Raw genomic sequence first — 17,043 nt, 5'->3', positions numbered from 1 at the left:
GTTTGGTATCCTGTCTTCAGCTTTCTCAGGACTGAATTCTCTACTCACCTTTCCTTGAGGAGTGGCCAGGTTGGCCATAGTGTGTTCCCTCATTTTCCTTGGTGAGTCTTACTCCCATTGGCTGAATGCTGAGAGGATGTTTTCCCTTGTTATGAAAGGTGACTTTAATGATGTCTCCTACTTCTGCCCAAATGACAGGACCTAGAGACAAAGAGAGCATACATTATTTGTCCTGGGACATAGGTTGTAACTGTGTGTCTGACAAGTTGGAAAGCCTGGTGTTTTTAAAAGTCTATTATTGCTACAATGTAGTAAATTTGAAAAAAAGGCAAGTATTTTTTTTCTTTTATCCAACTTGAGAGAAATTACTTTGGCTATTGTTTTTCTTTAAGTAAGTAAAAATTGCACATCACAAAACTAATTTATAGTGTTTACACACCTATAAAATACCTGGAGTATCTACACTTTCTTCAACCTAGTGATCTGGGTTGTGTGGCCTTCGCCCTCAGTTATGGTAAGTTTAAGTTGGATGTGACAGATAACAGTGTTTTAGAATGTAAAACTCTAAAACTGATGTTACCAACTTTAGAGTAAAGATATAGCTATATAGTACACAAATGCTTGATGTAATATCCAAAAAGACATTTATTGAGGGCATTTATTATCCTTTCTTCTAAGTGTTCATGGCTTACATCTAACCCTTACTACGTACGGTTTCACAAGGAAATAACCGCTATTGTTTCAATTTTATAGAAAGGAGCAGGCAAAAAATAATAAGTCAAATTCAAAAGACACCCAGCTGGTAGATAAAGACAAAGACTGACTCCTTAGTCTAGACTGTGTTTACCGTTTATGAGAGAACTCGGAACTGCGAGCAGTCCCTGGGACAGATCCAGCCAGGTTCATTAGTAAGCTCACATTTGGTTTCTGAGAAAGTGCACGTTTGGCTAAGTCAATTATTTAAACCAACTCAAACAATTTCCCTTATCTCTCTGAAGAGATAAGTACTCATTTGCAGCCATCATGATATAATGAAATAGTGAAAAATTATGACTGATAATTTTTGGGACAGGAGTGAGCTGCTATGTCGGGTTATACCAATCTCCCCAGCCTCTATGTAAGAATCATACTGCAGGTCCTGACACTTTTGTTCTTCCTGAGGTTGGGATAGCCAAGAAGAAAGTGCTTTAGTCATGCATGTTCAGCTTGGACTCACCCAGGATTCCAAGATGTTCCTCATCGGGGCTTCTTTGTTTTTGGTTTGTGAAGGAACCATCTGTGTACTCACGATAAATCATTTTTTTATAAGAGCCACCAATTCTTGTGGCACCTTGCTCAAAAAATACCCTCGAATCACTGCCAAAAGGAAAAAAAGGGGGTTGATTCTGGTGTGGAGTTAGAATAGAGGTGGCGATTTACTTAAGGCTCTAACTGAGGAGAAGAGTCAGCCTAGTGCTTAGTGCCGCATGGCTGCCATGGTCAATGGTCCATACTAATTTCACTAAAGAGGCACACAGACCTAGACCACTCTTGAGGTTTGGTGAAGGTGTAGAAAATCAAGGAGAAAGTTACAGTTTAAAGTGAAGTGAGAACAAATTTCAGTATGACTATGTCATCCCTGTTCTATAGTAGACTCTTTACCCCTTTGTATAGCCGCTGTTCTCCGTTGGGTACAAGCATCAGCTTAGTGCCTGCCTTTATTTGCTAGAAATCAGGTGATAGTGCAGTTGCTAGTTTTCTTCCCACTTACTAACAAAGAAATTCAATTTTAGAAAGTGATATTATTTTTACAGAGTCACCCTATTCATCTCTTCCTTTGTTTGACAAATGGCTTGGCACCAGCTTTTTGCCCGGACCTCTGTACTGTGTTGGTGAAATAGTGATGGGTAAGTGAACTCCCCATCCAGATGCATCACATCTATCAGGTTGTACTTGCATGCTGGCAGACAGTGGCAAAACAATGCAGTTTTGTGTATAAGAGCAGAAAACTGATTCATAACATGCAGTAGCCTTGAATCTGAGCCGACACAGAGCAGCATGCAGTGTGCAAATTGTGCATGTTGTACATGTCGGTCCAAGGCTACGGAGAAGCTATGGGGCAGAACAGAGGGAAGCACTGTCAAAATCACCTTGGATTCATGATGTATTAGATTTTAAACTAGCTTTTGGTTGTTGGACATTGAGAAAACTTTTACTGTTGACAAAATGTTTGTGATACCCATATTCATTTGCTTAGTCTCACATGATGGCCCACAGTTGAAGAAGATGAGCCCAGAAAGCACTGCAGAAGCAGAGGATTTGGGCAGAAGAGTTAGGAATGACGCTTAGAGAGAGAGGTGGGCAAGGGGACCTGGTTAAGGCTTTGATATTCCATTCCATGGCAATAATGAAGGGTTTAAGGCTTCAGTATGAGTATTTTAGGGGAATTCCTCCAATAGATGCTTAGAGAAAATGTTAGGAAATAAAATACTGTATGAAGAAGGCCAGTCAGAAAACAGTTATTATAATTTCTGTGAAAGACAGTGAGAAATTTGGTTATATTGGTGAAGAGGATGGAGGAAAGAAGACAGCTTTCAGAGAAATGTAGACTCCAGTGATTCAGTGCCTTGGTGAAGGAACGGGAGTCAGGACAGTGTGTAGGCTTGGCAGCAAGCACCTTTACCCACTGGGTCATCATCATGATGCCTGCTGGCTTTTAAGATATTACCTTCTCTTCTTTGTGGAAAGCAGCTAATAGGAAAGGAAGATGAAAAAATGCAAAGAATGCATCATCTTATAAAAACAAGCCTGACATATCCAAAGAGTCACTTGTGTGAACCAGAGGATACCATACGGTGAGGGAAGGACTAGACAACAGGAGAAAATACTCTGTTGAGTGTCTGATGAAGGGATAATATTCAGGCTATGTAAGGAACTCCCAACTAGTAAATATCAACAGAAACAACCCAAGTCAGAACTGAACAAAGGATATAAACGGACATTTCTATGAAGAAAATTAATGTATGGCCAATAAGCCCTACATAAATACTTAACATCCTTCATCATAAAGGAAATGGTCTTTGTGGAGTGCTACCTTTCCAGAGCTGTTAAGTTCTCTCCAGTGAAGATATCAGTCCCAGAAGGAGCGTAGTCCCAGATGGTCTCCTCAGCAGCAATGTAGTAGTGTCTCACATGTCCATCTTGTATATTATCTGCTGTCGAGGGCTTGTTACAGTCACGAACCTGGAAAAAGGCCTGCAAACCGGCTGAAAGAATCCAGGGAAGGCTCTGATGAATAGTGACAATTGCTCAAGAGGCAGCATGTAGAGATTGAATCAATCCACACAGGTAATACAACAAACCATGATAAACATGTTTACAGACTACAGGTGGAAAGTTACTTTTAAAACAGATGTATGTCTGTTTTATGTATATATGACATTAAGAAGCATATGCGTGTTCAAAATAAGATACCAGTCTTTGTGGGATTACCCTTCAAAGTCTAGACATTCAATATCACATACCCATTAAAATTTTAACTGAATCAGCCTTTTATTTTGAGAGAGTTGGCTGTTTCAAAATAATACTCTTTGACGGAATTACCTTTCAAGGGGTAATTTTTTTCAAAGTCTAATTTCCTCTGGAGATTAATTTTATAAATAGATTTTAAGAACTAAGTGTTTTTATACCTTGCATCACAGAGAGAAATGACATTTAGAAGCTAAGGCAAAGAACAGACAAATCACAGATGAATAAAAAAGTTAGTTTTACTTGACACAAGTCAAAAAACAAAGCTACTCTCCAGCATAACATACAAATCTGTTTTTATAGTACTCTATTCTACATTGAGAAACTACAAATGTTGCTATATCTTTATGGCAGAACCCATTGCAGTATTCTACAAAATAATATTTTTTACATATGTCATTACTTTATAAACATTCCAGGCTTACCTGCTCTTAGTTCATTATGATGTAAACATGGAGATAAAACTAAGGCAATAATTCAGTGTTCCAATTACTTAACTTACTTATTCCAATTACTTATTGGTTCTGTTTCTCTTCTACCGTTTACTAGAAGACTAAGACAAAACCTTTTTTACAACTGGCAGTTAACTGGAGGCGAAGACATCTTACCTTTCAGATGGTTTAGGTTCTGGCAACTGAGCATCCAGACTCCAGGATTCTGGGCTACCATATAAGCATCAATTAAAGTGGCAGGGAACAGGTTGATTATATCAGTTTGATAGTTTTTGCTGGTCAGAGCGTGACCATGAAAGAAAGCTGAATGCACATCAACTTCATTACCCATACCAAAAAGGTACCACTTCACTCTGTCTTCTGCACACATCGAGAGCCCTGGGAGGCTTCCAAATGTATATCCATTTATAGCTGCAAATCAAAATTAGAGTTTTTGGCCCATCGACATTAGTGCTTGGACTAGTAAAAGTTACCTTTACAAAATGCAAAGTCAGTTTAGTATAGAAAGTATCTGCCACAACAGTAGTTACCTTCTCCCCCTTATCCATGCCAGACATTGCTAATCAATCACATACTCTTTCATTTTTGGACTTTAATTCAGGCTAAGGGCCATTGTCAATACTATACTGAAGATGTGCTATTAGGTGCACTATTAGAAATAAACCTTCTATGGTCTGATGTTTATAAACTATGCACATTGGTTTTATATACGTGTGTATATAAATATGGATGTGTCCATATACATATAGAAAGTGCTCCTTTAAAGATAAAGAACTAAATATTTAATAATCAGTTATTAACTGGGCTTGTAGGCAAAGGGCAGATGATCTAAATTTTTTCTTTTTGCTTAAAACTTTTTTTACTTCTATGAATTTCTTTTGTAATAACAAAACAAGTAAAAAAAATTCTAAGATTGAAAGACAAAATTCAAAGAGATTTGAAGAAAGAAAAATTCAGGAAGGGACAGAAAGGACCAGAACCAGGAAATCCTGAAAGCTCAAAAGCATTATAGCGTGAGACCCTTGGAAGAAACCAAGGGTCATTGTTCAGTTGGGCAGTTCTGGGAAATTCCTATGGAGAGGCATTAATGTTAAGGACCGTTAGTATACCAGGTGTGAGAGAGGAAACAAATCATATCCATTCAGCCTAGAAATTTGAGTCTTTTTTTTTTTTTTGGCTTTTCGGGACAGGGTTTCTCTGTGTAGTGCTGGCTGACCTGGAACTCACTCTGTAGATCAGGCTGGCCTCGAACTCAGAAATTCTCCTGCCTCTGCCTCCCAAGTGCTGGGATTAAAGGCGTGCACCACCACCGCCCGGCGAGTCTATTTTTTATTGTTTGTTTTTGTTAATAAGATAGCAGAGGAAAAGGTGAAAATGAATAGAAAGAAGATACTCATGTCCACAAAAACAAAGCAAAGACTTTTAGATAGAAAGTTGGTAATAACCTCATCTTCTAATTTGGAAGTACAGTTATTGTTTTCTCGGTTTTTAAGTAAAGATCATTTAAAAGAAGCTAAAGGAAAATAAAATGTATACTTCTGGATCTAATTATTGTTAAGGTATTTACTTTTTCTTGTAAATTCTGAGGGTTAGATAACCCAGTTTCATTATTTTTGCCTCCTGGGAATTAAGGAAAAGCTTGGGCTGTTAAGAAGACATTTTTAGGAGACACTTGGCACAAGCTAGAGTTATCTGAGATGAGGGAGCTCAGTTAAGAAAATGCCTCCATAAGATCCAACTGTAAGGTGTTTTCTTAGTGCTTTATGGAGGAGGACCCAGCCTGTTGTGGATGGTGCCACCCTTGGCTGGTGGTCCTCAGCTCTATAAGAAAGCAGACTGAGTAAGCCATGAGAAGTAACCCAGTCAATGCACTCCTCTGTGACCTCTATATCAGCTCCTGCCTCCAGGTTCCTGCACTGTTTGGGTTCCTGTCCTGACTCCCTTCAATAATGGATATGATATGAAAGTGTAAGCCAAATAAACCCTGTCTTCTCAACCTTGTCTTTGATCATGATGTTTCATCATAGCAATAATAACTCTAACTAAGGCACATATCAAATTGCAAGTCCAATAGGGTTTGATATCAGGCCTTCAGGCTAGAAGTATTCATGGGAGAGAATAATCTTAATTATTGAAGCAAAATAAAGCATATCTTTTGTAGTCTTACAGTACATCTTGTTGCTTTCCTGGAAATCTTCATTGTCCTTATCAACTTTCTCTGGTTCAGAGCAGAAGGTTTTGATGTTATCTTCTAGATACCAGCTGAGATTTTCATCCACCACATAGAACATTACTACAAATTCTTGGTCAATATTTTTCTCTTTTTCCTTATATAGAGAACCTGAAGTAGAAATTTGAAATTTAATAGATCTGAAATTTTAGCATGTGATTCAACTTATACTTTTAGTAGATTTGAGCTTCTTTTTTTAAAAAATTTATTTTATTTATATGAGTCTACTGTAGCTGTTTTTAGACACACCAGAAGAGGGCATCAGATCTCATTACAGATGGTTGTGAGCCACCAGGTGGTTGCTGGGAATTAAACTCAGGACCTCTGGAAGAACAGTCAGTGCTCTTAACCACCAAGCTATCTCTCCAGCCCCAGATTTGAGCTTCTTTTTAAAATTTAGTATTTATTTTCTTAGTACACAGAAGCACTCAGCAAAGTTCACATGGCATTCACTGTATATACTCTTGTATCTATATATATACTCACTGACAAAAACATTAAATGTACTTTGACTACTGAGAAGGTTACGATTCAAATGTATCCAATGTACTGGCACACACATATAGCTACAAGCCAACATGTGAAGGTGTTACAGGTGACTATTGATCCAATAAACATTACATTTCAAACTCTTGAGTTATACTATCCTCATGAGGCAAGGAATAAATGTACTACTATACTTACTAATATAATACAGGTAACTCCAGACATTGCCAGGGAGTGCCAATGAGGTAGTCAAAATAGTATAGTCATGGATCTCTATATCACATGATTGTTGGAAGTCACACCCAGCAAACCTAGACTTCGCAGCACTGGTTTCAAGCTTCATTGTCATTTTCCTGCTAAGATGTTTGTTCCATTTTTCATGTTTTCAAGGCCTCCCCTATATTTTCCATCATTTTCTACTCTTACCTTTGTCTACTCAACTGCAACACAGAATAACTTAAAGTTTAAGAAAAAAATTGAGAAAGAAAAAGAAAACAAATCAACTGCTATTTATCTGTCTCTCATATGGTGAGCATTGAGAAGATATACCTTTTTTACAGAGTATTAAAGGTCCTATGAGTCCTGATGCAATATCTTCTGGAGCATTAACATGGGAATGGTAAATCCTGGTCACACAATTGCTGTCTCCCTCACCAGGACTTTGGTCATTGGCGTGTAGCACATACAAACACTGTTGTCCAGGAAACACTTTGTCATCGGCTTTTTGAAAATCAGTGGTGTTGTCAGGGTAGATGGCCCCTGGAAAGCATCAGGAAGTGGATTTAGAAGGTGAGTACATTTGACTATAGTTGAAGGAATAGTCAATCCTCAACATCTCATGGGTGTCCTTTGGACATTTAGTAATGTCCTATTTGGACTCATAAAAAAGAAGAAATGAGAGGCTAATGTCTAGGAAGCCTGTAAGCCTCACAGAAGTGATTACTATTAAGTTGGTAATTGACTGAGTCAAACACAAGAAGCATTTCAGAATAATTGTGACTTTCATGATTTAAGGGAAAGCTCTCACCTTAGGGTCAGGTATAAAAAAGGTTAAGCAAAGTAGCCACCCTCTCATATAATTTGAAAATTCTCATGTAATATTAGATTTGTGTGGGTATGTGTGTCTGTTGTAATTGCAGAACTCAAAAAAATTTTAAAAACACCTAATTTTAGAAATTTTCAAACTTCTACCTTCCTCTAAGTATTGGTGGATTTCCCATGAACTTGTCAGCCCAACTTTAACAGTGGTGAACTGAAAACTATTCTTATTTTTTCCTCCGTAACCCACTCAACTTTATCTTCAGCCATATGATATTATTTCAAAGCAAATTTCAGACATATTTAATTGCCAAATATCTGAGCATGTATCATTAAAAGATAATTTTTTCTTTTAACAAAATTACAAGCCTACTATGGTCTTTTGAAAATTAATATTAACTCTCTTAGTATACCATGGTGCTGTGAAAAAGAAAAAAGGATGGTAGCCACTTGTTAGACTATTAGTAGAACCATGTGGTTCAGAAGAACAGAAAAGAAATAATGCAATGTAGAACTTTGTCCTTTAGTTATGATATGGCCATTGTAATTTTGCAATCAGAGAAGCTGTGATTATTTACAGGAGACACACAACACTGGGCCCAGAGAGATGACTTATCTGAAGGAAGCGGTGTTCCAGGGCAGCCCTGTCCTCCCGTAGGATACTGCTTGTGCGTTGCCATGCTCCTGCAACTAAACCTAGATAAACTCACTGATCATGCAAAACTTAGGTAGAATCATTTCTTTAATCACTTTTGTGTGTGTGTGCATGTGTGTGTGCATGTGTGGTTATGGTGTATATGTGGAGATAAGCTGACAACGTACCTTTCCTTTCACCATGTGACTGCATAAAGGTTCTCAACCTGTGTGTCTGATATATGAGACTATTCAGGCCACCTTATCTGAGTTGGAGTTTATGAGAGGTCAGAATGGAAGGTGATAGCAGCTACAATATGATCAGTGGAAGAATTCCCAATATAAGTCAACTTCCACCCTGAAGCCTTCTCTTCCCTGACTTCATGCCACTTCTAAGTCGTCAGGCACGTCCTCTGCTCCACACATTCTCATATTCTTCCTCTATTCCATGAGGAATTAAGTGCTGGTGATCCAGCTGTGGCTCTCACTATCAGCTTGCAGTCTATTTAGTCATGTGTGGTATTCCCACTACACTAAGTCACACAACCAGAAGAAACACAGCACTGTTGTGATGAGTTCCAATTCCATTATAAAATAGATTGATGTTAAGGTATGTGGTTATAGGTTCTATCTAACGGTGTCAATTCTAGAAGTCAAAAGGTTTTCCTACTGAAGACAGTAAATTCTAACTGCAATATACATTGAACTTACCCTCAGACTCCTTGGAGTAAGTTACCCCATGTGCATGAAAAGTATAGGGCCTAGAGGCAAAGTTCTTTAAGTGAACATAAACTTTATCTCCAACTTCAGCTTTGATGACAGGGCCTAACAACCCTAGCCATGCTGGCTTGTCTATAGTTTTTGTAAAGGTGCCATCTGTGTACTCAGAATAAAGGGCCTTCTTATATCTTCTTCCAATACGATCTGGGCCATTTTGAAGATAGACATCGGACTGTTCCCTGAAAAGGAAAAGATACTTTGATCAGAACCCATCATTTCTGGAGAGAGCATAAGAACTTAGGACAATCAATGATTACACCACATTCAGTCTTTGCCTGTAGTGTAGACCAAACTGAAGGGGGCAAGCTGTTAAATGGCTTTATTATTTTAATTTTATGAGGTATTTCATATACCTCATACATATGGTATATGACATACGGTAGAAAACCACCTCTGAAGATAACATAACATCATGGTGCAAAAATAAAACTAAAGAAAACTGAGTGGAACTAAATTAATTCTATCTTGTAAATTATTTAGTTGTGTGTGTGTGTGTGTGTGTGTGTGTGTGTGTGTGTGTGTGTGTGACTGTGTGCATGCATGCATTCATGTACGCATGAGCACATGACCTGTGGATGTGGGTGTGGAGGCTAGAGATCTATGTTAGGGTCTTTCCACTTTAGTTTTTGAGACAAAGTCTCTCACACTGCAGTCAGTGGAGCTCCGCATTTCAGCTGACAAGTAAGCTCCTCAACCCCACCTGCCAGGGGGTCTCTTCCTCCAGTGGTACATTGTACTCAACTGTGTCCTGCTTTATTTGGGTACTGAGGATCAGAACTCATGTCTTCATGCTTGTACAGTAAGGTCATTTACCCCGATCTTTTTCCCCAGCCCCAGTCTATCGTTTTCATTTCTATTAGGAGCCTTAGAATTGGTTTGTGTAATATACATGGGTCTAAAAATTACCTTTGCATTTCAATTACCACTTGCATTTTAATCTTTTTCTACTATAGAATGTTTATATTCTTGATTAATGCCAGTTAATAATTTGAAAAAATCATTTAAATATACCAACATAATAAATAGAATCAGAAAAGAAGAAAAAGAAAAGAAAGAAGAGGATATATCTGATATTTGTACCTAAACTGAACTTACAAAGTTAGTTTTCAGTGGGATCTGTTAGTGAATGGTGCCATGAAGCCATTCAGAAAGACTCAATGAAATCCTGATCTTAGTAAGATTCTCCACAACCAAGGTCTTGCATTTGTGTCTGTGTATGTCTGTGCTGTCTGTTATAGACCATCAGTTTTCAATACTTTACCATGTTCTACTTAATCATCACAGAGTAGGATAGTGTGATTGAAAAGTTAACTTTATTATATTTCCTGGGTTGAGATAATCAGCAAAGGTCAGCTAAATTTTTTTTCATGTTTCAAGACAAAAATTGGGCTAGTTGGGGCTCTGAAACTGTCACAAAAGTTGAAGACATGATTGTCAAAAGTCTATGACTCTAGCTTCATGTTGTCTAAATATTAACCTGAAGAGTTAGTTACTAAGGCGCTATGTGATATACAAATGCATTTCTAACCTCAGTTTGTTGATTCTGACTAGGGACAAAGGAGAGTGGAACACAGACACCTGTGTATTTTAACATACAGGCTAGTGTATTCTGGTCCAAGGCATCTATTCTGGACTTGTGAGAACCTGTATGTAAGGTTGAAAGTGATGAGAAGCCAGTGCAGATGAAGTGGGAGTCCTTGATTTTACGATAAAGGAATATGGAAAGTTCTGTTTTCTGCTGGTACCATGGTGGTGCTAGATCTTTTCATTTTATGGTTGTACAGATGAAACATGGAAATTGTGTCAGGAATCACTGCTACTTGGCAGTGTTTCTGGTGGCTGAATTTGGGTAAAAGGAGCAAGCAACTGGTAGAAACAGATCCTCATCCCTCTAGATAGACTAAGGACTTCTAGGGTGACAGTCTCAGAGACAACCATATACTACTGACTTCTAACATCCCTGATTGTCTAAAACCACCAGGACTCTCAAAGGAGGCAAAATTTCATATTGAAAAATGATGGAGATGGTGTTTCTTGCTTCTCCACACCCACCCTGGTGTGATACTTACACCAAAAGTAAAAAATAAAAAAAAGTAAAAAGTAAAAAATACATTAACTGTAGAATGGCAAAATTCTGCCCAAACACTTCCTCTGGTGTGTCCTGCTTGTGTTACCTTATAATTGTTCCACAATTCTTGTGTTAAGGAAAAGCAGAGAGAAAAACTAAGATGGCTTGGAGAGCTCAGAAAATCCACGAATAAAGAACAGAACATAGATCTGAACTCTGCCCCAAACCCACAGAGTTAGTGTGGACAGGAGAAGTCCTAATAAATATGTGCTTTAACAGCATCTAGGCTGTGTGGCACTGAAGACCTCTGAGATCCAGACTGTCTGTTGTGTTGACAGGAGCCCATAGGGGACAAATTCAGTCATGGCCAGCTGCAGCTGATGTCTTCCTTCCCGTCTAGCCAGAGGAACCCTGGACTAATCTCAAGCACATTTGGCTAAACCTCAGAATAAATTGTCTCTGGGGTTTGACACCATTTCTAGGAAACTTGTCTGAAAAAATTAGCAAAGATCCTATCTACCTTGCCCTGTTGACCCACATTTTCCACAAGTCCAGGTTTTAAAGCAGCCTTCAAATCCTTAAGGCTTTATTGAAACACCTTATGCATCCATTTTCCTGAATGTGACTCTACAGCACCCAGGACTCCATACCATCCCTCTACCTGACACTTGTATTGGGCTCTTTCTTAATATAATCCTAAACTTGTTTATTTCTGCTTTGCTTTGTCTATAACACAAGGAAGAGAACTACACATGTCTGGTGCCATTTCGTCATGCCTCATGTACTGACTCAAACATAACACTGATTTAGGACAAAGGACATAGAAAAAAAGCTGCTACCACACTCCTCTGGTAAAATTCAGCATAACATGAGCAAATGTTACTGATGATGCAGTCAGTGTTTGTGTAGATGGGGAGAGAAAACTTACGGATTCTAAGATGTTGATGAAGTCACAGGAGACTGTAGAATAATAATTAAAAAGAAAGATGAATGCAACTGAAAAACTGAATGCCGTATTTTCCTTCTGAGTACCCTTGAGTGTCCCTATTAAGTAAGAACAGGGTAACAAGCCTATCTTCCATGACATTAGAATATTTAAAAGAAAGAAATCTCTCCCTGAAGTTCTTATCAACCTTCATTCTTCTACTTCCTCGTACCTAGAGTTTATCACATTGGAACATGGCCAGTATATTGCAGTTTATACTCAATGGACTGACTTGATTTTTTTTATTCTATACAATAGCAGGGGCAGGTAGAGCAATGAGTAGAACAGCTTTCTAATCAATTAGGTACCATTGAGGTACATACTCAGTCCAGTACTTTTTTTTGTTGTGTGCCTGACCCCTTCCCTTGGAAATAAACAATATGTACTTAATCAGGAAAACAAAGAACCACACACAATTAGGCTTCTCCAAAGAAACTGTAAAAGTTAAGACCAACTCTTGGGAAGAGAATACAACCTCAGAACCATGTTTTAACAAATTACAAGTTCTACTTGTCTTTGTAATCAGTTGTCAGTTCAAAACTTTTTTCTTACTGTTTATTACTAGGTTAATAAAGTAATAATCAGATATTATTATTAGCACTGCATTTTCCTCACCATGAAAAATTTAGCCATATATAAAATTAAACAAAATAATATGTACCCATAAATGATTCTGTGGTTACATAATTTGGCTAAATAAGAGAGCTGTTTTACAATGACAGTCTCAGTAGCTGCTGTTCATTTCACTCATTTGAGTTCTCTTGTCATTCTAATACATTTGCTAATATAGTAGATATTTGTTTTGAATACCAAGTTTCCATTTGTTGGTAAATGTTTAGACTATTAATAGTGATGGCCTCAGCTTAGAGAAACTTCAAGGAGACCCTACTATTCTTCTGTATAAAGAATACTGCTTGATATAAAGCAACTAAAGCACAAAGACATTTAAGTTACATGGTATTTTATCAGGGCCTCACAAAAAGAACATAACATTTCTTGCACATGTTATGTGGGGAGCACTGCACTATACGAGCTTTGCCTGCAGTTTTAAAACAGCCCTGTGGATTGATAACTAGGCTGTCTCGTTTTATAGATAAGGACTCAGAAACTGTGAGAGATTAATATCAATCATTCACTGTCCTGAATCACACAAAAAGCCTTACGCAGAATTACATTTCTTTAAGTAGTATTTTATTTCTATATTTGATATTTTGAAAGATTAAAAATACTGTACTTTCACCATTAGAAACAAGTAATGATATGATAACATTTTATATAGTAATTGTTTAAAGTAAAGAACTTCTGCATCCGGAGGCAGAACACATTTGGGAGATAGATAAAGGAATGAGAAACCATAGAAGAGAGTAAGAAACCAACATAGCTCCCTCAAACCAAGAGAGGGGAAACAAGACAGCTTCACAATAACAAATATTAGGGACATAAAAGAAGCCAATAAAAAGTATTGACTTTCAAGTCAACATTTTCCACTTTCTATGTTTAAATTACTTTTCTTGTTGGCTTCGTTTTCTTTAAGTAACTTATAAATTTGGCCCATAAACAACAAAAAATAGTGACTTACATGTCAACTGAAATAAGTTTCTTTTCTTCAATTCCAGGAGCATAGTCCCAAACATCCTCAGTAATTCCTATGTAATAATGCTTATCTCTTGCCCAGGCTAAAAAACTATACAAAAACAGAAATGTACTAAGCAGGAAAAACTTCATTTTTCTCCCTCTTGGAGCCCGAGACGCAGTAAAGTGAAACCAGAAGCAAGCGAAACCAGAAGCAAGCAGTTTTATAAATAGGGCTTTATTTGCTTGACTGACACAATTTAATGTTGCACAAGAGTAGATAATTTTATTAAAGCAAATAATATCTTCCAACTCCAATTGGTTCTGGTAAACCATGAAGGGGAAAAAAGCAAAACAAAAACAGTTCCCAATGGCCAGGCTTCTCTAACTACAAAGGAATGTCATCTGTTTGTGTTGGACATGCACAGCATGCATAACTCTGCATTTTCTTCCATTCATCCTGAGGATTCCAGGAGGGCAGAGAACATCTCTAAATGCTCCCATTGTTCTTCTAGCAATCCCAAGCACTACAACACCTCACCCAGTGCCAGTTGTTAGTAAGCCAAGGTAAAATGAATCAAAACATGTCTTGTTAACTATTTTAGAAGACTAACAAAAACATACTTGTAATTTTAAAGATATGAAACATTTAGCACATCGTAAAAGTAGTCAATAAAAATTTAATTTTGAAAGTATTTTGTACTTTGTGTTATAGACACTTTATCAAGTTGTCATAGATTGCTATATAGAAATTAAAACCAGGACGTACCAGGAATTGATCATTTTTTTGAATTACAAAAGAAATCAGTCATAAATCGAATAAGCTAGGCATGATGGTGTGTGCTTGTGGTCCCAGTTACTGGGGAAACTGTACATGACAACCTGTTGAACCCAGGATTTTAATACCAGTCTGCATAATGTAATAATATCCTCTGAGAGAGAGGGAGAGGGAGGAAAGGGCGGGAGAGAGGGGCAGCAAAAAAGGAAGAAGAAGAGAATAAGAATCAGAAGTAGTAGCAAGAAAGGGAAAGAGGTAGGAAAGAGAAAGAAACAAAAAGAAAAAAAAACAACCACAAATAAGCCTGTTATTATGATTTTACTCAACTGGAATAAAAAGCTTCATTTATTAACCTAGAGTTTCTCTTTGTAACGTGTGTAAGAGCTTTAAGGTAAAAGACTTTTGGTTAGAACCCTGTTTTTTAGTTGTGGCATGTATCTAAATGTATAAAATGTTTTTAATCCCCTAATGTCAAATACAATCCTGATGATAATAGTTAACATTTTGTGTTAATAAAGCCATTATTATTGTTATTTTCTTCTAGGATACTGTATATCATTAAAGGCTATTTGCTGAAATATACTGGTATCAGAGCAGGTACCCTTACTTAACAAATATTGAAATGAGCTCCATTGTATGCACAGTTCTGTCCTCAGTGGGCAGATAGCAGTGGGTAAAACTCCGCTTACATTCCATTTAGAAGGAACTAATTATAAACACATGAACAATGAACTACACAATGTCAGTCATAGATGCTATAGGGTTAAATCAGGGAAGGAGTACAATGAGTACTAGAAAAAAAATGTCAGGATGAAGTTAAAATCGGATGCTGTCAAAATTCTTACCCTTAGCATCAGTTTCCTCATTTGTAAAGGTCAGGCCCGAAGGAAATCATCCACATCAACTGCAATGTCCTTGCAAGCTACCAACAACAGTGTGTGTGTGTGTGTGTGTGTGTGTGTGTGTGTGTGTCTCTGTGTGTGTGTGTGTGTGTGTTGAACACAGGGATTTAGGCATCCTTATGTATAACAGACAAGTGTTCTACTATTGAGCTACTGGGCTATTCTAGCTAGTGATAATCTTGACTATATGACTTGATACAGAAAACTGAATTATAGGAGGTAAGGTGCCCCAAGCCTCTTTCTGGAGCTTCCCCAAACAACTCTTCCTTCACATTCACAGAGAGGACAGGAGTATATCTAAAATTTTGTCCAAACTTCACTGGTCAAGCTCCATGCTTTGTAAGAAACTTCTTCCCAAAAGGCTCTTTCTCCCAAGACAGATGATTTAGAAGGCATCTTCTAGTAGTTCATTCCCTAGAGGGAGGGCTGTGCCTCTAACTATAAAGAAGCCATTTCTTGATCTTACTTGTCTCCATGTTTAAATTTACTGGGGGTTTAAGAAGGCCATAGCAGCCATCTCCACAGTGCCTACTTCCCCCAAATCCCACCAGCCAATAAATAAATGGGATGATATAGGTTCCAGAGGAGCCCTATAGCTATAGAACCCTTCACAGTGATGGTGGAACTAAATGATTAAACACTAACCCTAGTTGGTGCCAGTGAGTCCCTTATACGGGAAATCATTAAGCCTGAACTGTCCAATTTTATGTTGATTATTTTTCCCACTGAGAACTGTGTGGCTTGCTGTGTGGCAGTAATTGGGGAAAATCCCATAAGCTTTCTGGCTACTTACATAACAAGGAAAAGTTCCAAGCAACCAGTTGTTTGCCGAGACATTAAACACCACACACCACTCCCCAGAGCCATTCCAGAGTTTATATGGTAAAAGGAAACGTCGGGTAATAGTGTAGTTGAGAATTCTCTGCACTCAAAAAGTGCAGCACAACAATATAGACTGAGCTGACCAGAAATATGAACAGGAATATAAGAGGGAGCTGAGCACACACAGGACAAAGCAAAGGAGGCATCCCAAGCCTCGAGCATCATGTGTGTAATCTAACTGCTTGGTGATGTCAGTACTGTTGCAGGCAAAAGTTTCAATCATTTCTCAAAAGTTCTTTCCATTGTCTTAAAGATTTGTGGACAGAGGGAGTCTGTTCTATATTCAGTATCAAGATTCTGAAGTTGATAATGGTTAAAACCAAGGGGGAAAGCCAAGGCTGTCTTACCAATCTCACTTTAGTTTATTTCTGTCAGGTTGAAATTTCTCTCAACTTCCAATATTTCTGTCCATATTTCTTGTGGGTATAGTAAAAATTATTTACCTCTGTGCCAAGAGAATTACTGAAAGACGACTTAGCATTAAGGGCTGTCCTTCACTCTGACAGCAGGAGATTTTGTATAGAAGAACAGAGTATTTTCCCCAGAACAGTCTTACCATCACCCTGCTGACTTTTACAGAGGAAGTTGTGCAACTCTGGAATTTTATCTTTGGTGGGACCACCTACAGACCTTTCATTATGAGTACACAATGTTAGCCAAGCACAGTGTGAGCTCTGCCAGGATTTTCTGTTCCACTGACCATTTCATAGCTATTTAGGGATGGAGTTCT

General features: G+C 37.9%; 1 protein-coding gene across 4 annotated transcripts in view; it reads right to left on the bottom strand.

The window, feature by feature from the left end:
- Window positions 1-13,955, bottom strand: part of Cp (ceruloplasmin) — a 50,602-nt gene extending 36,647 nt beyond the window's left edge. For all 4 annotated transcript variants that reach the window (XR_003710756.1, XM_028762851.1, XM_028762852.1 and 1 more), the window contains exons 1-8: window positions 13,759-13,955; window positions 9,058-9,305; window positions 7,225-7,434; window positions 6,127-6,300; window positions 4,116-4,370; window positions 3,074-3,245; window positions 1,217-1,356; window positions 49-201 (exon numbers count right to left, since the gene is read on the bottom strand). Coding sequence is in view for 3 of the 4 variants with exons in the window: in XM_028762851.1 (XP_028618684.1) it covers window positions 49-201; window positions 1,217-1,356; window positions 3,074-3,245; window positions 4,116-4,370; window positions 6,127-6,300; window positions 7,225-7,434; window positions 9,058-9,305; window positions 13,759-13,904 (1,498 nt within the window). In the remaining variant the exon portion in view is untranslated. The remainder of the gene's footprint in view (window positions 1-48; window positions 202-1,216; window positions 1,357-3,073; window positions 3,246-4,115; window positions 4,371-6,126; window positions 6,301-7,224; window positions 7,435-9,057; window positions 9,306-13,758) is intronic.
- Between the last annotated feature and the right edge of the window lie 3,088 nt (window positions 13,956-17,043).

The sequence above is a fragment of the Grammomys surdaster genome, unplaced genomic scaffold (assembly GCF_004785775.1).
Source record: "Grammomys surdaster isolate TR1022 unplaced genomic scaffold, NIH_TR_1.0 62, whole genome shotgun sequence".
Taxonomy (NCBI): domain Eukaryota; kingdom Metazoa; phylum Chordata; class Mammalia; order Rodentia; family Muridae; genus Grammomys; species Grammomys surdaster.
Note: the sequence above shows the minus strand (reverse complement) of the source record. Positions and strands in the feature narration are given on the sequence as shown.